At 36.2% G+C, this 25,784-nt stretch overlaps 1 protein-coding gene across 1 annotated transcript in view; it reads left to right on the plus strand.

Annotated features, from left to right (window-relative positions):
* The window catches only part of EFCAB13 (EF-hand calcium binding domain 13), a 96,396-nt gene that overhangs the window by 65,020 nt on the left and 5,592 nt on the right, over positions 1-25,784 (plus strand). Inside the window, exons 11-17 of the mRNA XM_045985397.1 lie at positions 349-423; positions 7,178-7,321; positions 9,939-10,010; positions 13,987-14,130; positions 14,640-14,711; positions 20,679-20,729; positions 24,340-24,483. Coding sequence (XP_045841353.1) covers positions 349-423; positions 7,178-7,321; positions 9,939-10,010; positions 13,987-14,130; positions 14,640-14,711; positions 20,679-20,729; positions 24,340-24,483 — 702 coding nt within the window. The remainder of the gene's footprint in view (positions 1-348; positions 424-7,177; positions 7,322-9,938; positions 10,011-13,986; positions 14,131-14,639; positions 14,712-20,678; positions 20,730-24,339; positions 24,484-25,784) is intronic.

The raw sequence follows: 25,784 nt of genomic DNA on the forward strand, positions 1-25,784 counted from the left end.
TGAATGCTGTGAAGTGTGTAAACCTGGCGATTCACAGACCTGTACCCCTGGGGCTAAAAATACATTATATGTTTATAAAAAATAAAAAATAAATTTAAAATGTTAAAAAAAAAGTGCACTTGTGACTAGAAGGATTTTGGTTAATTTTCCTGGCAGTTTTCAGCATTTACTTTTTTCCTGTAAGATGAATTGCTTTTCCCTCTTATACCCATATATTTTTAGTGATATTAGCTAATGCCTCTAGTTATATTATCTCCCTAAATAGAGAATTTATTTTACATAATTCAGTATTTACCTTAATAATTTAATACTTGAAGATACTGAAAAAAATGTTCTTTTCCCTTTTAGAAACAAAAAAGGCGAATTTTAAGGAATTTGTTGATACAATGTTGACCAATACGGAACGCTTCTCTGAAAAATTATGTATGTAAAAACATCATTTTTTGTGCTTTTAGTGGATCAAATGGTGTGATAGATTTTAGAAGAATATAATATATAAAAAGACATCCTACGGTTCATCAGGCAAATAAACGCTTGGCTTACTGCTGATATGTTTGGCCTTAATCTTCCCCAGTAATGATCCCTAAATCTAGAACAACTTCTATGTGCAAATGCGTTGAAAATTATCATAATCTCACACATTATAGAGAGTTAGAAACGTGTGGAGACAAACCATAAATGACTCTTAATCTCACAAATAAACTGGGGGTTGCTGGGGGGAGGTGGGATTGGGAGAGGGGGAGCAGGCTATGGACATTGGGGAGGGGAGGCGAACCATAAGAGACTATGGACTCTGAAAAACAACCTGAGGGTTTTGAAGGGTCAGGGGTGGGAGGTTGGGGCAACCTGAGGGTTTTGAAGGGTCAGGGGTGGGAGGTTGGGGGAACAGGTGGTGGGTAATGGGGAGGGCACGTTTTGCATGGAGCACTGGGTGTTGTGCAAAAGAATGAATAATGTTACACTGAAAAAATAAATAAAATGAAAAAAAAATTTAAAAAAAAAAAAGAAACGTGTATATAAAATTTATTTTGGGAAGAGTTAAATGTCTTCCCAATTTGGGGAAGTGATGCCATCTAGTGACTATAGTTGAGTACTAATATGCAGATTTTCTACTTAAAGCTGTATTTTTTTCATCTTCCAATTTATTCAGTAACCTTTCTTGAGCCACTGTTATGTATCAGACTTTATGTTAAGTTGTGAGTATGGTAAGCTGAGAAAGACATTCTGCATTCAGAATCTCACTCTAAAGAAATACAAGGTCATATATGTGTATTTTTAAAAATTGGGGTTATGGCCACCTAGATGGCTCAGTCGATTAAGCATCTGACTCTTGATCTCAGCTTAGGTCTTGATCTTGGGGTCATGGAGCCCACATTGGGCTCCATGCTGGGTGTGGAGCCTACTTAAAAAAATGGGGTTAAAAGTAGCATTTTGTTATTTTGTGCTTATTAAGTAATACTGCATTTTAAGTAAGTTATTTTACCTTATAATATAAATCCATTTAATTTGTTTTCTATACAAGGAAACAATAGATTAATTGGATGAAGAGATTATTTGCATTGTTAATTACTTCATTTTTCCTAGGAATTTCAGTTTCATGGAGATAAAAATTTTATTAGCACATATTCATATCTGTAGTTAAATTTCCTTTCTCATTCTTAATATTGCACATTTATGTTTACTGCTTTTCCTCTTTTCTTCATTTGATTGCTCATATCTTCATCAGACTGCTTATTGGTTTTGTATACCTCATTGGGACCTTCCATCCATTTCCTCCTCTACTTTCTCCTTACCCACCAGTCTCTTCCTGTTCTCAATTTTCTTTCTTACTTGGCTTAAAAAATCTCTCTGGTCTGTGTGTCTCAAATACCCTAAATTCTCTTGCCCCTTTGTTATACCTAGCTGACAAAATTCCCAACCCTGCTTTCTCCTTGTGGCTGACAGCATTTCTAGAGAAAATTATACCGCTAAGCAGATTGAATAGAGTGCCACTATAAAGTCTTGATCATCACTGTCTGCTGACCCTTGACATTACCTAGGAATTATGTGACTGTTCTTCCCCAATTAGCTTATTTTTCACTCTCTGAAGTAACTTTAAAATCTCCATCTCTCAAACTTCCATTCCTACTCGAGTGTCTACCCTTCTTACATTTAGCAGATAACTTTGCCTTTATAGGGAAAATAGAAAGCTTGTCTCTATTTTGAGGACCTTAAGATATTTCTGAATATATTCTTTTAAACATTTTTAAGTTTTTCTTTTTCATATTTAAGTCTTTAATTCACCTGGAATTGATTTTTAAGTATGGAGTAAAATTGGGATCCAATTTGATTTTCCTTAAGGATAATTAGCTATGACAGTTTTATGTTAATTCTCTGTTTCGAATTTATGTATTATACAAATCATTTGATTTGAAACCCAACATAGCCTTGGATTTAAGTTATTGTTGGAGATTTATTCCCCCTATTCATGCCTCAGGCAGAGAACAGCTTTCTTCTTGAATTCCTAAAAAGGTGACCAGAGTGTTTTTAGTCATAATTTTTAGCATGGAAGACTTTCCAGGGTGCTAGTTTTAAGTGGGCATCTCAATTATAATTCTAGATAGACCATATCTGTACCACATACCAATAATAGTACTCATATTTATTGAGTGCTTACTATGTGCCAGTACTCTTCTAAATACTTTTTATTTATTAAGTCATTTCGTTTTCATAGCAACTCTATTATTATTTTTATTTTATGGATGTGAAACCATGACATAGAGGTTAAAAAAGTCATATAACTAGTCTGTGGTAGAGTTAAGATTAGAACGGAAGTGGAGCTTATGCTCTTAACTTCTATATTATACCAGCTGACAGGTATGGCATCAGCTTAGGCACACACATAATTCATATTTCTTCCCCATTTCTGGTATCTGATGATTTCCCTTTCTATTGAGCTTAGCATTCAGTTGTTTAGGCCCTGGAGTTAGGAGTCATTCTTGATCTTTTTTTCCCTTATGTCCCTACCTCCACCACCCTCTTCCCTCATTCAGTTCATTGCCAAATATTATTTTTATTGATATTTTGACTTAGTATAGGATATGTTTTGTGTTGGAAATTGAAGGGGAATGTGGCTCTTGTTAGAATACTATCTTGCCAGTTCTCTAAAAACACTCATACAGGTTTTGACTTTGCCACTCCATACTAGCTTTTTTTTTTTTTAAACAAAAGTTAAATCTCATTTTGTTAAATCTAATCGTCAACTTTTTGTTTTCATCTTCTTTACCTCCAGCAGTTTTTTTTACTTCAGGTATTATTTACGTACAGTGTTATATTAGTTTCAGGTGTACAGCATAAGGATTCAACAACTATTCTTGTTTTAATTTAATATGTTTACTCAAAATTTTTTTTGTGTTTCCTGTGACACTGTAATCTTCTAATTTCTCTCCCACCTTATTGGCTCTTCCTTTTTTTTTCTTTTTTAAAAATTGAGATTTAATTGACATGTAACGTTGTGTAAATTTAGCCATACAAAGTGCTGATTTGATACACTTATATATTACAATATGATCACCACCATAGTGTTAACTAACAACTTCATCACATCATGTAATTATAATTATCATTTTCTTTTTTGTGGTGAGAACACTAAGATTTAGTTAGAAACTTTCAAGTACATAATACAGTATTGTTAACTATAATCACAATGCTGTGCATTAGATCCCCAGAACTTCTTCATCTTCTAATTGTAAATTAGTACCCTTTAATTACATCTTCCCAAATTCTCCACCTGGTAACTACCATTCTACTCTGTTTCTGAGCTTTGCTTTTTTAAAAATGTAATTAATTAACTAATTAATTAATTTTTTTGAGTTCTTTTTAGATGTGAGACCTTACAATATTTGTCTCTGTCTGCTTCATCTTACTAAGCATAGTGTCCTTAAAGTTCATCCATATTTTCACTAATGTCAAGATTTCCTTCTTTCTTAATAGCTGAATAATAATCCACTGTAAAATTGCTCTTCTTTTTTGGTCTTATTTGCTGGCTGCTTCCTTTCTGGCTTACTTTTAAATGTTAGCATGATCCCAGAATCCATTCTGAGTCCTATTCTCTAAGCCTCTTCCCAAATAATCTTACTACTTTAAATATCTCTGTCCTTTTGACTCCCCATTTATCTTTTTTTTTCCATTTTATTTATTTTTTCAGCGTAACAGTATTCATTGTTTTTGCACAACACCCAGTGCTCCATGCAAAACGTGCCCTCCCTATTACCCACCACCTGTTCCCCCAACCTCCCACCCCTGACCCTTCAAAACCCTCAGGTTGTTTTTCAGAGCCCATAGTCTCTTATGGTTCGCCTCCCCTTCCAATTTTTTTTTTTTAATAAACATATAATGTATTTTTATCCCCAGGGGTACAGGTCTGTGAATCGCCAGGTTTACACACTTCACAGCACTCACGATAGCACATACCCTCCCCAATGTCCATAGCCCGCTCCCCCTCTCCCAATCCCACCTCCCCCCAGCAACCCCCAGTTTGTTTTGTGAGATTAAGAGTCATTTATGGTTTGTCTCCCTCCCAATCCCATCTTGTTTCATTTATTCTTCTCCTATCCCCCAAACCCCCCATGTTGCTTCTCCATGTCCTCATATCAGGGAGATCATATGATAGTTGTCTTTCTCCGATTGACTTATTTCACTAAGCATGATACGCTCTAGTTCCATCCACGTCGTCGCAAATGGCAAGATTTCATTTCTTTTGATGGCTGCGTAGTATTCCATTGTGTATATATACCACATCTTCTTGATCCATTCATCTGTTGATGGACATCTAGGTTCTTTCCATAGTTTGGCTATTGTAGACATTGCTGCTATAAACATTCAGGTACACGTGCCCCTTCGGATCACTATGTTTGTATCTTTAGGGTAAATACCCAGTAGTGCAATTGCTGGGTCATATTTTCAACATTTTGAGGAACCTCCATGCTGTTATCCAGAGTGGTTGCACCAGCTTGCATTCCCACTAACAGTGTAGGAGGGTTCCCCTTTCTCCGCATCCTCGCCAGCATCTGTCATTTCCTGACTTGTTAATTTTAGCTATTCTAACTGGTGTGAGGTGATATCTCATTGTGGTTTTCATTTGTATTTCCCTGATGCCGAGTGACGTGGAGCACTTTTTTTTTTTTTTTTTTAAAGATTTTATTTATTTATTTGACAGAGAGAGATCACAAGTAGACAGAGAGGCGGGCAGAGAGAGAGAGAGAGGGAAGCAGGCTCCCCGCCAAGCGGAGAGCCCGATGCGGGACTCGATCCCAGGACCCTGAGATCATGACCTGAGCCGAAGGCAGCGGCTTAACCCACTGAGCCACCCAGGCGCCCCAACGTGGAGCACTTTTTCATGTGTCTGTTGGCTATGTGGATGTCTTCTTTGCAGAAATGTCTGTTCATGTCCTCTGCCCATTTCTTGATTGGATTGTTTGTTCTTTGGGTGTTGAGTTTGCTAAGTTCCTTATAGATTTTGGATACTAGCCCTTTATCTGATATGTCGTTTGCAAATATCTTCTCCCATTCTGTCAGTTGTCTTTTGGTTTTGTTAACTGTTTCCTTTGCTGTGCAAAAGCTTTTGATCTTGATGAAATCCCAATAGTTCATTTTTGCCCTTGCTTCCCTTGCCTTTGCTGTTGTTCCTAGGAAGATGTTGCTACAGCTGAGGTCGAAGAGGTTGCTGCCTGCATTCTCCTCAAGGATTTTGATGGATTCCTTTCTCACATGGAGGTCCTTCATCCATTTGGAGTCTATTTTTGTGTGTGGTGTAAGGAAGTGGTCCAATTTCATTTTTCTGCATGTGGCTGTCCAATTTTCCCAGCACCATTTATTGAAGAGGACTCCCCATTTATCTTATGTATAAAAAGGAATTCTTTCTCTCCAATAATCTTATTCTTTCCCCAGTCTCTCTTATCTCAGTTTTTGACACCACTATCTAACCAGTAGCTCAGTTCTCAAACCTAGGAGTTCTTCATGGCCCCAGTCTCTGATTCACCACAAAACACTCTCAGCTTTGGGGCACCTGGCTGGTTCAGTTGGTAGAGCATACGGCACTTCATCTCTGGGTTGTAAGGTTGAGCCCCACATTGGATGTAGAGATTACTTAAACATAAAATCTTAGGGGTGCCTGGGTGGCTCAGTCATTAAGTGTCTGCCTTCAGCTTAGGTCATGATCCCAGGATCCTGGGATGGAGCCCCACATTGGGCTCCCTGCTCATTGGGAAGCCTGCTTCTCCCTTTCCCACTCCCCTTGCTTGTGTTCCCTCTCTCACTGTGTCTCTCTGTCAAATAAATAAATAAAATCTTAAAAAATAATAAATAAATAAATAAAATCTTAAATATTCTCAGCTTCATTCTCAAAATACATCCTTTTATTTGTCCAGTTCTCATTATCTTCATCACTATTACCCTTGTTGAAGCCACTGTCATCTTTTTCTCTGAACTACTACAGTATCTTCCTAACTGCCTGATCTTTGGGAGAGTCCATTCTCTATACAGCAGCGAAGTGATCTTTTACACATTTGTCATGAGATAATTTCAACACCCCTACATTAAACCTTCCATTAAATTCTTTTGGAATTAAAAAACAAACAAAACACCACAAAACTTCCTCCCATGGTCTGCAATGGTAGATTGAAGAGAGAGAAAGATCCAGGGAAGAACTTTGAGGGGAGATGTAGAGCAAAAGCTATTTAGTTCATGTTTATATCAGTTGGGCTCGTTTATGAACTCAGACTTCTATAAATCTGTATAGTTCAATGCAAACTGCTCTTTATAGCGGTTATTCAGGGGTGGCATCACTATAAGTTGTTGAAATATTTCAGAATCCTCAAAGATGTAATTCTGATGTTAAATATTTTATTGTGTTTTAATATTTAAAAATTGGCAGGGGCACCTGGCTGGCTCAGTCAGTAGAACATGGGACTCTTGATCTCGGGGTTGTGAGTTCCAGGCCCACACTGGGTATAGGGATTACATAAAAATAAAATCTTAAAAAAAAAACAAAACAAAGAAAACTGGGAATCATTTATGCTGTAATTGTTATTACTCTTAACCATAAAAGTCTTAATTCCTGACTAGTCCAGATAATAGTTTACTATTCTAACTTCTTGGACAAGCATGTTGTAAAACTTTTGTGTTACCTACCCTTCAGTATTGCCTGATACTCTTGAAAACCTCCACAATTTAAGCAAAGAGAAGATGAATGTTTCTCACCTATGGAACACTCTGTCTGGGATGAATAGTAACTTGAAAATAAAAGAATTCCAAAGTGCACTGAAATTAGCAACAATTGATGGTAAGTACTTCAAATACTAAAATTAAGATATCTAAGAATATGGTTCTATCTTCTATCTTTATTTTTCCTTGTATCTTGTATTTGCTTGATATGCCAATATACACATTTAGGAAATATAAAGAAAGCTCAGATTGTTTGTCCTACAGAAAAAAATGTTAGTATCTAATTTATCATTACTCTAAATTGATCAAATATGCATTGACTTACCTTCAAGTTGTGTTAACATGTTACTGGAAAATGGCGTATTCCAGTGGAACACAGAAGAGACTGTTAGGGAATGTTAAGAGATCTGTTCTGGTTTTTTATTAACACTACTTGGGATGTCCATACAATTTGTTGAAATAGACTTTTAATTTTTAATTTGCTAGAAAAACACATGGTGGCTACAACTTCTACTTAGCAAATAAAAAAAAAGATTAAAACAAAAACAAAAAATAAGTTAAAAAAAGTACTGTAAAACAAAGACCAAAGACCAAAATTTTAAAGATAAGACTATCATTTACTGCTGATGTTCTGTAGGCAGGAGAAAGATAGAACGCAACCACAGGCAAACATTTCCACTCCCTCATAAAGTTACAAATGTATTATTATACTCTTGTATGTGGAATGCTTATGCCAAACTAGCCTAGTAACAGAAGCATGTCTCTGGGGTCTTCATCAAAGAACTGTCTTTCCCTATGGGGATTAATCGCTCCTTTTTCTCCATGAAGCTCCTGTTTAAGTGATGTTGGTAATTTTGGACTTTAAGTGTGTTGATTGTTTTGTTTATTGAGATATTTGAGATGGAGAGGGTTAATCAAAATAGAAGGATACTTATGACTTGATAGTAGAGATTTCTGCCCTCTCTTTCATTGCAAAGCTTCAGTTTCCCTTGAGAGAGTGAGTGGAAGTTGAAGGCAACATGTACCAGAGAAAGTATTATATAGCACTTATTTTAATCAGACCAATAACGTATCATTTTATGAGCTATAAAAATAACTCAGCTATCTATGAAATTACTTACTGTGATAATAAAGAATAAATACTGTATCCTATTCATTATTGTATACCTAAAGCAAAAATGCAGTGTGTAAAATATAGAACATTCTACCATCTAAATCCAAATACATGCATAATATTGAAAACTTTGTGTACCCCATCTGTCATACCATTTCTTCTCTTAACATTGGAACTTAAGTACAAAGATTTAATTCTTATTTTAATGCAGTGGTTTGCAAAGTCTTGAACCTTGTATTTTTGGCTTTGTATTTGTATTTGGTGCTGTTAAAGCAGTAGAATTCTTTTCTTTTAAATGAACTCTTAACAGAGTACCTTAGTATATAAATCACAAAAGTTGAGTTTCTCTGATTAAAGTGGGGGAAATGACCAAGTGAACTGCTTAAGTAGCTCAACAGAGACCTAGAAACATGAAGAAGAACTTAAAAATTACCGACCTGGGTCGCCTGGGTGGCTCTATCATTGGACGGTTTGCCTGCGGCTTGGGTCATGGTCCCAGAATCCTGGGATCGGGCCCTGCTTCGGGCTCCCTGCTTGGCGGGAGGCCTGCTTCTCCCTCTCCCACTCCCCCTGCTTGTGTTCCTGCTCTCGCTGGCTCGCTCTCTGTCAAATAAATAAAATCTTAAAAAAAAAAAATTACTTACCTAGGATATTCTTTTTGACCATGGTGTGTTAAAAAGCAAAAAAATGGTTTAGGTTCCCTCTACTTATTGAGATTGAATTATTACTTCTTGGTTTTTGATGGTATTCTGTGTTGACTCATTAATATTTCAAAGTATATTGAAGTTTGTAAAAAATATTTTTAAAATATTTTATTTGTCAGAGAAAGAGACAGACAGACAGACAGACAAGAAGGGGGAGGGGAAGACAGAGGGAGAAGCAGGCTCCAGCTGAACAAGAAGCCAGATGCAGAGCTGGATCCCGGGACCCTGGGATCATGATCAGAACTGAAGGTGGACACTTTAAGCCACCCAGGTGTCCCTAAAAAATATTTTTATGGTGGTTACAAAAAGGAATTGAAAAATAGAAAAGGTATTTATCATTTAACAAATTTAGAAATACTTCCCCAATATCTCATTTTATAGCACCTATATTCTATCCCGTGATCATGGACTATAATAATTCTAAATCCTTGTGCTAAGTTTCCCTGTTCCTGACTGGGTAAGCAAAGCCACCTCTGCCTCCTGTGTTTGTCACTTTGGCTTTCTAGTATCTGTGTGTTCTTTGTAAGAAATGAGTGTAAACATGTGTTAGAAATTATAGAACCATCTGGCATTGGAAAAATCTTTAAAGTTAATCTGGTACAGTATTTTTATCTGTAAACATTTGAAAGGTTAAACTAAAATTGAGGTTTGTCTCTTAGTGTTATCTCTAGGGGTACAGATTACACAGTTTCTCTTGATTGATGGATACTGAAAACTCAGCCTTTCTCCTATAATCTTAAGGTTTATTTATTCCATAAAATTGATCTTTTGGATAGTCAACAATATGAAAAGGAAATACGAGTACATCAAATGATTTACATTTTTAGAGATTGCTGCATTGGATCTTGAATTTTGCTTAGTAAGGCTGACTACTAAAAATGTTTGAACATAATAATATAAAAATGTTTTTCTTGCAGAAGGTGATGAAGTGCAAATAGAAGAATTTGGAAAAGTGGTAAAGGATATGCGTGATGCCTCCAGGTTAAAAGGTAAGTACTAGATTATTTGTGACTGTTAAATTTACTTTTATTGAATGGATGTCTTTTTGTTTTGTTTTTTAGTGTTTCTAGTTCTGCTAGTTTCTGGTTAACATGTTGGCATTGATCTGTTTTAAAGCAGGTGAAACTTGGTTTTGATTAAAAGTTGACAGCTTCCTTGATGAAAGAAAAAAGGCTTTTTCTGGAATAGGGTCTGTGTAATGCTATTTTAAATCCCTTTTTTGTATTTGGGCTTTATATAAAGTCAGTTACTGGCTTTAAATTTTTTCAGATATGAATATTTTCTGTATCATTTTAAGCCCCATACTTAGGATTCTACCTAGTGCATAGGCTTCTATATTATTCAATAAAATTTCTCAGGAATCTTCTACTGCTTCCTTTAGTAGACATTCCTTATGTTCCTTTTCTTGTTTTTTATTAAAACACAAGAGTGACCATGTATGTTTTGGTAGCATGGGTAATTTCTACTACTTGACTTCTATTTTTGCTTAAAAATTAAAACAGAACTAAAACCAATGAAGATTATACTTGTGGAGTTTGTGTACTTTTTTGTTTAGAAAATAAGTTTTGGGGCGCCTGGGTGGCTCAGTGGATTAAGCCGCTGCCTTCGGCTCAGGTCATGATCTCAGGGTCCTGGGATCGAGCCCCGCATCGGGCTCTCTGCTCTGCAGGGAGACTGCTTCCTCCTCTCTCTCTGCCTGCCTCTCTGCCTACTTGTGATCTCTCTCTCTGTCAAATAAATAAATAAAATCTTTAAAAAGAAAATAAGTTTTAAACTTAATTAAATTTATTTGAATAACCACTCATGATTATTTGGTCAATAAGTATTATCAGGAAAAGAATAAAACACAGGTATATATGTTGGAACACAACCTGGATCTTCGCCAATGTGACAGGGGTAGTGTGAGATCCTGTGAGAAAATTCCAGGAGATGGAGGGCAAGAGTCTTCCTGGGCTGACTCCTGGAATAAACATGGGAGGATCCTGGGAGTGCTTTCACGTCCTGCTTTAGATGGATCTGATAAGTGTGGAAAATCCTTAACTTGCTCTTGTTATTTAAAGCTAAGAGATAATCGTTGTTGTTGTTGTTGTTGTTGTTGTTGTTGGCTTGTGGCACTTGTTGCCTACACGTAGCCCACATCCTGCACGTAACTCACATCTCACTCGCAGTTCACGTCCTGCACGTAAATCTAGATCCTGTTTATAACCAGATCTTGTGAAAAGTATAAAAGAAGTGATTATAAGAAATAAAGTCATCTACTGATCATCAGTCGGTAGTCCCATCATTTTGGCTCTGATCACCAGGATCCCCACCTCGTGAAGGTGACAATATATTTTAGGGAAACAGATGCAGAGAAATTTCTGGGTATAAAGAAGTAGACGAATCTCAAATTTTCAATAACCACTCTGACCTGCATAGGAAATTTCCGACATTATTGTTTCTCTTTTAGGTTAAGAAAAGTGTTTAATAAGTCCCTGTTGACATAAATACGTTACCTGGGTTACATAACATAATTAGCGTCAACATAGTACAGTTAGCTGAGCTCTAGGAAACAATGCATAGAGGTAGAAAAGAACACAGGCCATGGGGTATGATATATTGTGGTTTGTGGTCTTTTGACTTACCAGCTGGGTAATCTCTGTAGGACATTCTGGTTTCCTCATCTTTAAAACAAGGGAGTTAATGAAATCTTGTTTGTCATAGAGTTGTCAGGTAAAAGAGCAAAAACACATGTAAAGCCTATGTATAACCCAATTATTAGGCACATATTATTTACTTGTTAAATGGTAGTTAATTTTAAAATCAGACAGCAGAGCTCAGAAGGAGACTCATTCAGGACAGTGAATGAGGAGGAAGGAAAAATTTTTGAAATTAAGCCATTGGAAAAGAAGAAGAGATATAGTTTAAGTACCTGAATCTGGGAAATGGTCACAACCATTAGGGAAATGGCACTGGAATCTGTCAGCTAGTGCAGTGTAAGGCCAATAACTACAAGGAAGAGTTAGGAAGCACCCCCTAGAAGACAAGTGTTAACGTAGCAGGCCTGAAGCTGCTCTCTTTAGAAAAACCTGCTTGCTAGGTTGACCGGCTGCACATGAGAACTTGGCTTTCAGAATGTTCACTTCATTAATAATGGATAAGGCTAGTTCACTGTGCTTGGACTCTTTGTTGGCGAACTTGGAGGGACCTTGAAAATGGGCATATTGTGAATACAGTTCTTTGCTTTCCTTCAACATACTGCATAGTTATAAAGGATTATGTGAGGTTTCTGATCTTTTACTTTAAGATTTTAGTGGTGGGGTAGCCAATTCTAGATAATGATGAAGATTAAGGATAGCCGTTGGTTTGGATGACTTTGGAAGGTAAGTGAAGACTTTTTGAACTTAAGAGGTCAAGGTCATTCTTACTGTCATCAGATGACAACGGGAAATGGGGTTGAGGGAGGATTATAAGGAAGGTGCCAAGATCCTCAGAGATGGTGAAAGTGTGCTCAGACAGTAGTAGATGATGGTGTCAGGAGGGTGGCGTAGGTGAATGATAGGCCTGAACCTCAGACGAAGGGCTAAGGTTTGACTGAAGGTGGAACTAAAGTAGCCTGACAGCAGCAGCAGAAATTTAGGGGTGCTTCTCTGCTTCCATATGGAAGCTTCCATATGGGTGCTTCCCCAAGCTTCCATATGGGGAGCTTGGGAGGATGAGCAGCCCCCACCCAAGATGGTTGTGCAAGGAAACCATATTTTAAAGGAAACCAAGTATTAGTGAAAGCAAAGCAGAACTGATGCAGGTTTTTAGGTGCCAGCAAAGCTCAGATTGCCATTTTCAGTTGCCTCCCCATGAGGTTAGGACAGAAAGTGAGGCAGGTTCAAAGGTGCTAAGGAGCTGTGATTACTATTTATAGCTAGTTCCTGATGGCTTTAGTAACAGTAGTAGTAGTAGTAGTAGTAGTAGTAGTAGTAGTAATAGTAGTAGTAGTAGTAGTAGTATAATTATTTTATTGCTATTAATATGACATTTATTAAGTACTTGCCATATATCTAGAATTGTTTTAAGTGTTTTTCATACATCATCATATTTAATCTCCACATTAACTTTGTGAGGTAGGTAGTATTACTATCTCATTTTAGATATAAGACTACTGAGTTTTATAGAGGGGTTAAGTAGTAATAATTTGATCAAGGTCACACAGTTCCAGGTGACAGATCCTGAAGCCAGGATATGAATGCAAGTCTATCTGACTTAACACTGCCTCCTTTGAAAGGGTTGGAAATGAAACAATTCCAGAAGCCAAGGTACAACTGCATCGTGATAGAATTGGGGGGGGGGGGAAGCTAAAGAATTCTTATGATACTTGCGTTTCATATTTTGCATTTCTCATGATTCTGAAATTCATTTCACTTCATTCAGAATGAGTTAATTTTGTTGGTTACCATTAGAGCTTCATGGTAAAATAACTACTTTATGTAATTGCAGTGTAATATTCAACTATATGAATCATTTTGGTTGTGCCAATTTTATATTAGCACCAAAGAAACATGACAGACCAAGTGTATTGTGTTGCTGGACTTAGAATTCCCTGAAGCCTGGGTTCTTCACTGAGATTTCTTATTCTTCAATTCAGGATGTGATAATAAATCTCAGACTGCCACTGACAAAAGTCTTCAGTGATAGCTACCACTGTCTTTTATTTATTTATTTATTTATTTTAAGATTTTATTTTTTATTTGTCAGAGAGAGAGAGAGGGAGAGAGGGATTACAGGCAGACAGAGTGGCAGGCAGAGTCAGAGGGAGAAGCAGGCTCCCCGCTGAGCAAGGAGCCCAATGTGGGACTCGATCCCAGGACGCCAGGATCATGACCCGAGCCGAAGGCAGCTGCTTAACCAACTGAGCCACCCAGGCATCCCACTACCACTGTCTTTTAAATCAGAGGTTAGTTCATTTACCAAATAACTTTTTTCTATTTCTAGAGTTACAGAACATTGTCTTAGCCCTTGATGCGCTTGAAGGTGACACGATACCTGGGAAGAACTTGGAGAGCTTTCTAGGAAATATTGGGATTGAGTCACCTGAAGAGGAGGCAGAGAAAATTCTTCAATCAGATTTTGTCTCTGGTAAGCATTTAAATATTACTATCAGTTGTTTGTTTGTTTGTTTTGGACAGGAGACCCCTGCAATGAAAGTGTGCAAGGTCTTTGTTTAGGTAAGTTGCGTTCCTTTGTTGAGCGAATATCTATAGGTATTTGCTTGTATTACTGTAAAGGTCTTGAAAGGGAGCCTTTCTTCTTTCACATTCCTCTTTTCAGTTAGGAGAATACTTTTTAACAGCAGGTCAAAAATTTGTGGAAGTGGGCTTGGAAATTCCAGTTCTTTGAATAGAAAACCTAGCTTTGCCACTTTGCACCAAGTGAAGTTGTTGGACTTAAAACTTTCGGTATTTTAGTTCCCTTAGAGGTAGAATCAGAACTAGTGTATCTACAGCCTTGTAAGGTTAATTGCAAAGCATAATAGGTGAAAATGAATCCAAAGTATCTTGTATGCTGATTTTTATTTTTATACTAGCTTTTTAATATTACCTTGTCCAGGGTTTCTTGTTTATCACATCTCTCTTTCTTTCTTCCAGATGACAACATGGTGAATGTTAAAGACTGTATGAAGGCTTTGAAGGACAACCAGAAATTTTCCAATTTTATTGGTAAGAGCTTTATGGTAAAACTGCTGAATGGCCACAACACAGGACTCATTTGAAGGTCACCTAGTCAAACACTATATTTGGTGCTTAAATCTTCTTTGTAGTAGTATCTGTGCCAAATGTTTGTTTCATTAATATTTGAACATGTGCACTTATGGCAAACTTTACTACCATTTTTTTCATTTAAGAATTTTTATTTGAGGGGCACCAGGGTGGCTCAGTCTGTTAAGCATCAACTCTTAATCTGGCTCAGGTCGTAATCTCAGGGCCCCTGAGATTCCCCCCCAACATGGAATCAAGCACATGCATCTCTCTTTCTCTAAATAAATAAATAAAATCTTTTTTAAAAAAATAATTTTTGCTTTAGTGGAAAGGATTGGGAAAATCACGAGGTTGTAATGTTTTCTAATAACTAAATAAAAAAAAACTTTATTGTATAATAATGACAATTTTTAAACTGTTATAAAAAAATATAGTGACCAGAAAGGTAAGAAATATAAAGCATAAGGCTTTTGTAATGTCACCCTCTGAAAATATCCCTGTTGAAGTTTGGTAAGTATCCTTTTAGGCTTTTTTACTTGCATCTGTGAGTATTTGTGTGTTCTTAAATTGTTATTTAAAAATTAAATTACTGTGTTTGTAATATTCCACAACTTGCTTTTTTTAAGTAATTAATAGTGTATCTTAGATATTATTCCGTGTTCCATTATATCATATAAACTACCTCATTCTTTTTAAGGGCTGCATAATATTCCATTATGGGGATGGACTATAATTTTATTTACCACATTCTTCTTTTTTTAAAGATTATTTATTTATTAATTTATTTGACAGAGAGAGAGAGATCACAAGTAGGCAGAGAGGCAGGCAGAGAGAGAGGGGGAAGCAGGCTCCTAGCTGAGCAGAGAGCTGATGTGGGGCTCAATCCCAGAACCCTGAAATCATGACCTGAGCTGAAGGCAGAAGCTTCACCCACTGAGCTACCCAGGCGCCCCATATACTCTTGATGATATTTAGGTTATTGCCAATTTTTAGCCATTCAAACATTTTGATGAGCATCCTTGAATGTATATATGTTCACAAAGTTTTCCTGGTGGATAAGTTCCTCAGCAGTCACAGTGCTAGACTGAAATATATGCAGATGTAAGATGTTAATAGCTATTGCTTACTTATCCTCCCAAAGGGTCGTAAAAATTTACTTTTATCAATAATGGTATTAGTTATTAAAAATTTTGCCAGTAAAAAATTGTATTATTATTTTAATATATACTTCTTTAATGACTAATGAGGTAAAACATATTTTTCATGATTGTCAAGTGTGCTTTGATTATATTTTAATTAGATTGTCTTTTTTATATGAATTTGAATTTGTAAATAGCTCTTTATGTATTAGGGACATTAATGTTCTGTCCTATCTATTGAAGTTTTTTCCTAGTTTATTATTCATCTTTGATTTTGGTGGGTTGCTTTTTGCCATCTTTGGTGTTATTTTGTCAGTGTTGGTAGTTTCTATTCTCCTAGGAAATTTATTTTATTCAGGTGTTTTATTGGAAGACAGCCCTATGCAGTGATAATTCTTTTCATTTTTTTGAATCTGGTTATTTTCTCATTCTTAAATTTGCATATATATAACTTAACTTTTTCTATGTGTACTAACAAAACATCTTAATTAGCTCTCTCTCTTTTTTTAAAATTTCTTTTCAGCGTAACAGAATTCATTGTTTTTGCACCACACCCAGTGCTCCATGCAATACGTGCCCTCCTTAATACCCACCACCTGGCTCCCCCAACCTCCCACCCCCAACCCCTTCAAAACCCTCAGGTTGTTTTTCAGAGTCCATAGTCTCTCATGGTTCACCTCCCCTTCCAATTTCCTCAACTCCCTTCTCCTCTCCATCTCCCTATGTCCTCCATTTTATTTGTTAAAGCACTACCTCTTAGATTTATCTTTAGTGTTTCTGTTTATAGTTAAAAAATTAATTTCTGCTTTTGTCTTAAGTCCTTTTTATTGTTCTCTTATGCCCATTTTATAGATTTTCTAAGTTATTTAAATTATTATTTTATACTTTTTTCTTACTGGACATTAAATGTTTAAGACTATCATTTTCATTTTAGTAAAACTTTGGTTTATCTAACAGTCTTTGTTTATTATTGTTGTTATTGTCTAAGTATTTTCAGTTGTATTTTGATTTTCTCCTTGATGTAAGAGTTGTTTAAGAGAATACTTAAAATTTTAAAGCAATTTGAATTTCATTATTGCCCTATCTTTGTTGTTTATTTTTAGTTTTATTGTGGTCAGAGAATGCGGTCTATAGTAGAGGCCTTGATAGCTCGTTAGATTTGGAGTTTCTTCAATTATTATATGTTTATTTAAAAACTATGTTAATGGCTTCCAGGGACAGGCTAATGGTAACGCACACTCATCCTACTATCTGTCTTGGAAATCCTTATGACCTTTTGAAGCAGTCCATTCCATAATTTTGGACAGCTGTGGAACTAGTCAATTATTCCACATATTTGGTGGAAATCCTGCCTTATAATTCCATTCTCAAACCATATTTAACATTTGGACTCTTCCTCCTATCAGTAGCCCTCCAGAGATGTGAAGAGAACTCTTATATTTTCTTCGTTTCACATCCGAATCATCTTTTCTCTAGACTCACATTTCCCTTCAGCCCCTGCTCATGTCGCCTATTTTTGAAACGTTTTACCAATAACCAATGACTAAATCATGGAACAACAGAAAGAGTTAAATACTACTTCTACATAAACTGGCTAATTTAAAGTAATTTATTATACATTTCTCTTAATGAATCCCAAGAGATGATTTTTTGGATATATACTTTAGAAATGAAGGTTTTTTAAAAAAAATATTTTATTTATTTATTCATTTATTTTTTTGAGATAGAGAGAGGGAGCCCATGAGAGAGAGAGCCAGTGTGGGGAGGAGCAGAGGGAGAGAGAATCCCAAGGAGACTCCATGCTGAGTTTGGAGCCCAACATAGGGCTTTGTCCCAAGACCCTGAGATCATGACCTGAGCTGAAATCAAAAGTCAGATGCTACCCCTATGACCCAGCAATTGCACTACTGGGTATTTACCCTAAAGATACAAACATAGTGATCTGAAGGGGCATGTGTACCCGAATGTTTATAGCAGCAATGTCTACAATAGCCAGACTATGGAAAGAACCTAGATGTCCATCAACAGATGAATGGATAAAGAAGATGTGGTATATATACACAATGGAATACTATGCAGCCATCAAAAGAAATGAAATCTTGCCATTTGCGACGACGTGGATGGAACTAGAGCGTATCATGCTTAGTGAAATAAGTCAATCGGAGAAAGACAACTATCATATGATCTCCCTGATATGAGGACATGGAGAAGCAACATGGGGGGGTAGGGGGATAGGAGAAGAATAAATGAAACAAGATGGGATTGGGAGGGAGACAAACCATAAATGACTCTTAATCTCACAAAACAAACTGGGGGTTGCTGGGGGGAGGTGGGATTGGGAGAGGGGGAGCGGGCTATGGACATTGGGGAGGCGAGGCGAACCATAAGAGACTATGGACTCTGAAAAACAACCTGAGGGTTTTGAAGGGTCAGGGGTGGGAGGTTGGGGGAACAGGTGGTGGGTAATGGGGAGGGCACGTTTTGCATGGAGCACTGGGTGTTGTGCAAAAAGAATGAATACTGTTACGCTGAAAAAATAAATAAAATGGAAAAAAAAAAAAAAGTCAGATGCCTAGTTGACTGAGCCACCCAGGTGCCCCTGAAGTTTTGTTTTGCTTTTTAATTAAGGGAGGTCAGCCATGGATTTCCTAATCTAGATGTTTTATGTTAATGTACTATGCATACTAGACTTTGCTGATCCTCTAAATTGGGTGAAATGAGGTGATAAGATTAAAAGATGTAGGGAAGGAAAGTGGAAAGGGAAAGATTGGGGTTTGAGAGCAGTTGTGAAGAATGGAGGGTATTTTTTACTGAAATGGTGAGCTCATTATTGATAACTAGAGAAAGTCTGGTGTACTTTTTACTTCCTATAGGAATAGCCCACCCAGAACCCGGAGTTTTAACAAAATAATTTTAAGAATAAAGATGAGGGGCTATAGAAAACTATAGTGGAGAATGGATTGCTCTATTTATTTAAATGGCCACATATGAGTAGTGGCTGCCATTTTGGACAGTGCAAATCTCAAAGAGTCCATCAATTTCATTGTTATGTTCCAAAGATTTGGATCCATGGACTGAAGTACATGTTGTATGTATATTTTCTGTGTTTGTAGCATTGAATGATATCATCAATACATTGGATTCTATGGAAGAAAGGGATCAGTCTGATAAGGACAAATATGCAGACGTACCTGGAAATATCAATAGAATTCATTTCACTGATAATAGTCTTCAAAAAATACTGGACGAGTCCATTGTTGAGGGTGAGTTGATTGAGCAACTTGTAATAAAAATTTCTTCTAAAATTTTATCCAAGGATTTTAAAACATTTTACCAAAATACTAGTTAAGTGCTAATAATTAGTTCCTAATGATAGTTAATATTATAATATTTAGTTCCTAAGTAATACCATAAATGTATTGAAATGTGATTTACTACAGACCAAATTTAGGGATATACCTTATATTCTATATCCACAGATATGTCCATTTAGTTATTATAGTATCAAATTCCTGGATGATCTCTTGGACTAGATTGTACAGTTGGTCTCAAGTATTTATATATTTTGTTGTATGGCTTTGAAATATTTCTTTCTAGAGTAATTTCATTTCAAAGTTAATCCCTTTCCTTCTATGAACTTTAGCGAGGTCTTAATCATTTTCTAGCCTTTTTTTTTTTTTTTTTTAGGTGAAAGGCCCTTTGAAAAGTACAAGTTATTTTTGAACAATTAAAACATTTTTCTATATAACACTCATATGTAAGTGTTGAGCTGCTCTTTGCTCTATTTACAAAGAATTTACCTGACCCATCTATATTCTCAGCTGGGATATATCCAGATGGACTTTATCCATATTTGGAAAGCCATTTCTTGCCTTTAAATTTAGCTTCAGCTAAAAAACGTCAGATCTGCCTCTCGGGGAACAATTGGCAGTGTGTGAAGACAGTTTAGATTGTCAAAACTGATGGGTGAGGACTGCTGGCATGTAGTGAGTAGAAGCAAGGGATGCTACTTACCATCCTACAGTACTCCCCCAAATAATTATCAGGACCCGGATGCAATTTTGCTGAGGTTGAGAAATCCTGTTTGAGAATTATCTTATAAAATTGCCAAACCTCCTATTTTGAAAGTACTTTTTAATAGCTTAGTTGTTGTGTTTTTAAAAATCTTGCTTAGAACAAGTAAAAAAATTAAGGTAAATATAATGTGTTTTTATTCTAACCTCCTTTTGTTTTAAGGTAATATCTGGACTAGTTGTGAGTTATTCTAAACTTCTCTCCAACTGTAATATGGTCCATCTATGCAAATGGACATATTTTATTTCTATCACTTGTCCTTCAAATAGATCTCTGTAGCAATTTGCATTTTTGTAGAAAGTGTATTGAATGGGGGTATAACTGCAACTTGTCCTTAGGAGAAGCTCCAGGATTAGATAGATAGGTAAGCAAGCAGAACTAGAGAAGGACAATCCAGACTAATAATTAAACATTTTATCGAATATATGGGCCTGGAGATGAACCTGCCCTCTTTGGGAGAAAGGAAACATTTATGACATTAGAATCTCAGTCACTTTTAAGGAGCTTGGTGGAGGTTGACAAATCCATGGAGTCTAAGAAGTAAGAGGAAGATGGAGTAGAAAAAATATTTTGGAAGCCAGTGGATGATTTTGAGAGGAAGAGTATGGTCAATGGGAAATGTTACTGAGAGATGAAGCATTTAGTCTAGGCTTTATTTCAAACTGGATAAAATCAGGATGCTGTTCCTTATGGCATAATCTCTGCAAATTTGCAGATTTTAAGAAAGAGGCTTTGTCTTCAAATCTGAGATTACCAAAAGCAGATGGTAAGAACTTTATATGTGTATAAGAAAACATTCCCTATAAAAGAGTTACTCTTTAGGAATCATTGCCAGGTGCCAATGGATTTCTAGTTCATTTTTCCACTCCAGCCAGAGTAATATTTTTTTCAAAAAAGTAATCTGATTATGTTATATCTCCCTATTTATAACTCTTTAAACATTTTCTCTTGCTGTTAAAGATAAAAATCTATCCTATTTGTCCTAGTCCTCTAACATAATCTTGTACCATTATCCTTGTTTTCTATACTTTCAAATACATTGCCTTTCTTTCATTTCCTAGATCTCTTTTTTCCTCCCACCACAAAGCTTTGCATATTTTATTCCCTGGAATATTTTTCCCTGACCCATCTTTCAGATGCATGTCAGGTTCCTCTAGGGGAGCCAATCATTATCTGCTAGTCTAGGTCGACTTTCTTTGTTAATATGCTTTCATTAAATCATGTCTCATTCATAGCATTTGTTTCATATTGTAAGTACTCATTCATATTTTTAAAATGATACTGGAAACACTCAGTATATTTTACCTTACGAAGTAACAAAAATTAAGGGCATCTGCCTGGCTCAGTCAGTAGAGCATATAACTTTTAATCTCAGGATTAAGAATTCAAGACCCATATTGAGTATAGAGCTTACTTAGAAAAAAAATAAAGTAACAAAAATATTAAATAACTTAAATCATCTTAATTCATTAGGATCAAAATAATACAATTTTTAATGAAAAATTCTTTGAGTATAGTGAACGTACAATGTTAATTTGCTTCATGTGTGCAACATAGTAATTCAGCTTCTCTATACATTATGCCATGCTCACCACAGATGTAACTACCATCAGTCACCATACAATGTGATTACAACATCATTGGCTATATATTCCCTACACTGTGCCATGACATATTCAGTACATAACTGGAAGCCTGTCTCTCCCATTCCCCTTCACCCACTTTGCCCATCCTCCTACCCACCTTCTCTCTGGACATCCATCAGCTTGTTCTCTGTATTTATAGGTCTGATTTTGCTTTTTTTTTTTTTTTTTTAAGATTTTATTTATTTGACAGAGAGAGAGAGAGAGAGAGCACACGCAGGGGGAACAGCAGAGGGAGAGGGAGCTCAATCCCAAGATCCTGGGATCATGACCTGAGCTGAAGGCAGATGCTTAACCAACTGAACCACTTAGGCGCCCTCTGATTCTACTTTTTGGTTTTTTTTTTATTTGTTTGTTTTTTAGATTCGACATATGAGTACAATTATATGGTATTTGTTTTTCTCGGTCTGACATATTTCCTTAGCATAATACCCTTTAGGTCCATCCATGTTGGTGAAATGGCAAAAAAAAACAAAAAACCCACAAAAACCCAAAAAAACTCATCATTTTCCATGGCTGTGTCATATTCCATAATATACCACATCTTTATTCATTCACCTACTGATGGACAGTTGAGATACTTTCATATCTTGGCTTTTGTAAGCCATACTGCAATACACATAGGAGTGCATATATCTTTTTGAATTAGTGTTTTTGTCTTCTTTGGGTAAATACCCAGTGGTCAAATTATTGGGTTGTATGGTATTACTATTTTTAATTTTTTGATGAATCTCCATATTATTTTCCATAGTGGCTGTATCAGTTTACATTCCACCAACAGTACACAAGGGCTCCTTTTTCCCCACATCCTTGCCAACACCTGTTATTTCTTATGTTTTTGATTCTAGCCATTCTGACAGGTGTAAGGTGATACCTCATTGTGATTTTGATTTGCATTCCCCTGAGATTAGTGATGTTGAATATCTTTTCTTGTGTCTGTTGGCCATTTGTAATGTTTTCTTCAGAGTCCTCTGCCCATGTTAAAATCTGACTGTTTTCCAGTCATCGTTTTAATTATTTGATTAATGATTCTTTCTCTTACATGCCGGGAAGAGTCATTGGACCAAGGACCACGTCTCTACTTTGCTCCATATCCTAGTATTGTTTCTCTAGATCCTAGCACAATCCTGGCTTTCAGCAGGCTTTTAGGAGTAGCTACTATTAATAATTAATATTATATGGGGTGCCTGGGTGGCTCAGTGGGTTAAAGCCTCTGCCTTCGGCTCAGGTCATGATCCCAGGGTCCTGGGATTGAGCCCCACATCAGGCTCTCTGCTCAGCGGGGAGCCTGCTTCCCCTTTTCTCTCCGCCTGCCTCTCAGCCTACCTGTGATTTCTCTCCCTCTGTCAAATAAATAAATAAAATCTTTAAAAAATATATTATATCATAATTACTATGCTAGGTATTTTTCTAAATCTTTTATGTTATTAACTCATATAATTATAAATATTTATGGAATGAATCAATGACAGTCAAACTTTATTATCTCATTAGTCTCATCTCTCATCACTTCTGCATTTGTATTTATTCTGTAGCCATTAGTACTTATTACAATTTAAACTGGCTCTATTTGCTTTTGGTTCCGTATCTTTGTATGTGCTGTTTCCTTTCTATACATTTCCTGTCAGAGAAACTCACATGTTTTCCCCTAAAACATGTGAGTTTTATGTTTTTTTAAAATGTTCTGAGTGACATCTCAAATGTCACTCAAATGTCACATAAGACTTTTCAGAGTTGTAGGTTAGGTGAATCTCTCAGTGCTTTCGTAATATCTTGTGTGTATTTTTCTCATCATACCAACAGTATGATGTATTATCATTTTATTTATAGACATGACAGATTCAGTCTTTGTTTTCTGAGAATTCACAGGAAACTTTTATGGGAAAACTCTTTGATGAAAGGGCTGAAATTTTCATTATTGGTCTTGGTAGCTGCAAAACAAATATTAGTAGAATGAATAAAAGTCTTAAATGGTATTATGTTTTCTTTCCAGGTGAAGGTTTAGATCTGTTGGTATAGCACAATAATTTTCAGACTGTGGAAACATGCACAATGACTTCATTTTGGGATTAAGAGAGTGGGAAATGGTATTGATGAAAAATTGAAACACCCCATAATATGTTTTTTAAATTGATGTGCTATCAACAGGACTACTCCATTTGGTTGTATGGGTTTTGCCTTGCACAAAGATGCCTGGATGTAGGGTACAAGCAGAGACTGAAATGCACTCCGTATTTCACTGTGCTCTTCAGGCTTGGACCACCAGTGCTAGATTTCAGCCCAGAGGAAGGTGTGCCTCTTTGTAATAGATACACACAAAGGGGATCCTTTCTCAATCACACAAAAGCACAGTATAGATTGGTGGTGGCCCTGGGGATCAAGAGCTTTAATCTCAAATTTTAGCCTTTCTTTACTTTGTCAGTTGATAGAAATCTTTATATCTACATGTAGAGGATTTAGCTATTATTTAAGAAAAGCTTACAGGTCATTCCGTATTTAGTGGGTTAATGGATTCGGATAACGCATCATATTCTCTTTGGCCTGTAATTTTTTGGTTTTAAATGCTGCTTGAAATAAGTGCATTGTTAGAAAATATTTTGCCTTTTTTTCCCCCACAAAGATCTTAGTTAAATATATATACTTAATTTAGAGTTCACCTATAATGGACTTTGGACAAACTATTTTGCATTTTTTTAACAGTAGTATGTGATATATATTTATTTGTCTTTGTAGAGATTAAAGAAGCTGCTCATATCTTGTTAAGTGTTGATAAAGGCAAGATTGATATACCTAGCTTGGAGCATGCCCTGGAAAGTTTGAATGTCAGTTTGACTGAGGAGGACATCAGTGAAGCCCTCCAGTCTTGCAACATCAATGGTGAGGATTATTTTGGCGTGAGGTCCTTTTCATTTTTCCCTGTTAATGAGGAACAGTCTTAGAGCATATATATGTGGGTAAAACACTAAGGACAGTCACACTGGAGACTTAGGTTGATAAAAATTAGAGCCAAAATAGTCTGCTAATTTAAATATTTATTGATCATATCTTTCTATTCATACTTATCTAGATATATATGCTTATTTAGTAATTACTATTCATTTCTTAGAAGCATGGGTGGGAAAATTCCATTGTGATAAAACAAAGACATGATACCAGCAGCTTCATTTTGCTATGCAGTCTTTCTTCAGAGGAGATCACCTTCATCTGTCCTTCTATAGTACTTGCCTCATTCTGTTTTTTAACCAAAAGAAATACCCCAAATTTCACTACATTTTAGAAGAACAGTTATTGAGTTTTGGTCATTGTTTCTAAGTGAGCATATATTTATCTGTGGTTTCCATTTTTAACTTCTTGTAGTATATACTTGATCTCCTTTCCTATATATATTCACTCTTAAGTGTCAAATCATGTGGGAACACTTTAATTTGGAGCTGATAAGTTACACTGGCTTTAGGTGGCTTTTTATTTGGGGTTTATCTTAACCAGCTTATATTTTCTGTGGGAATCTGATGAGTGTGGGTTTAAGAGTACCTCCTGAGCATGGTTTGGTTATTGCCTTTGTCAGGTAGTCTAGATTTTTATTGACCTCAATCAATTTATATGTTTTGACCTGGGGTTTCTCATACCATGAGAGCACTATCAATTTAGACTCCAAACCAACATGAGATGCAGGAGCTCCTTCACAGGAGAATTTTTTCCCCACTGCCTCTCAGAATTAGGAAGATTTACGTCCCCTTGTTGTTTACTTGGGCCAGTGAATACAGTGTTTTAATCTCCCTTTCACTGGATTGAACTTCTTTAAGCATCCAACTTTTTTTTTTAATTTTAAAAAAATTTTTATAAACATATAATGTATTATTAGCCCCAGGGGTACAGGTCTGTGAATCGCCAGGTTTACACACTTCACAGCTCTCACCATAGCACCAATGTCCATAATGCCACCACCCTCTCCCTACCCCCCTACCCCCCTACCCCCAGCAACCCTCAGTTTGTTTTGTGAGACTAAGAGTTTTTTATGGTTTGTCTCCCTCCCGATCTCATCTTGTTTCATTTATTCTTTTCCTACCCCCCAAACCCCCCACATGGCATCTCCACTTCCTCATATCAGGGAGATCATATGATAGTTGTCTTTCTCCATCTAGTTCCATCCACGTCGTCGCAAATGGTAAGATTTCATT

This window comes from Meles meles, chromosome 18, assembly GCF_922984935.1.
Source record: "Meles meles chromosome 18, mMelMel3.1 paternal haplotype, whole genome shotgun sequence".
NCBI classification, from domain to species: Eukaryota; Metazoa; Chordata; class Mammalia; order Carnivora; family Mustelidae; genus Meles; species Meles meles.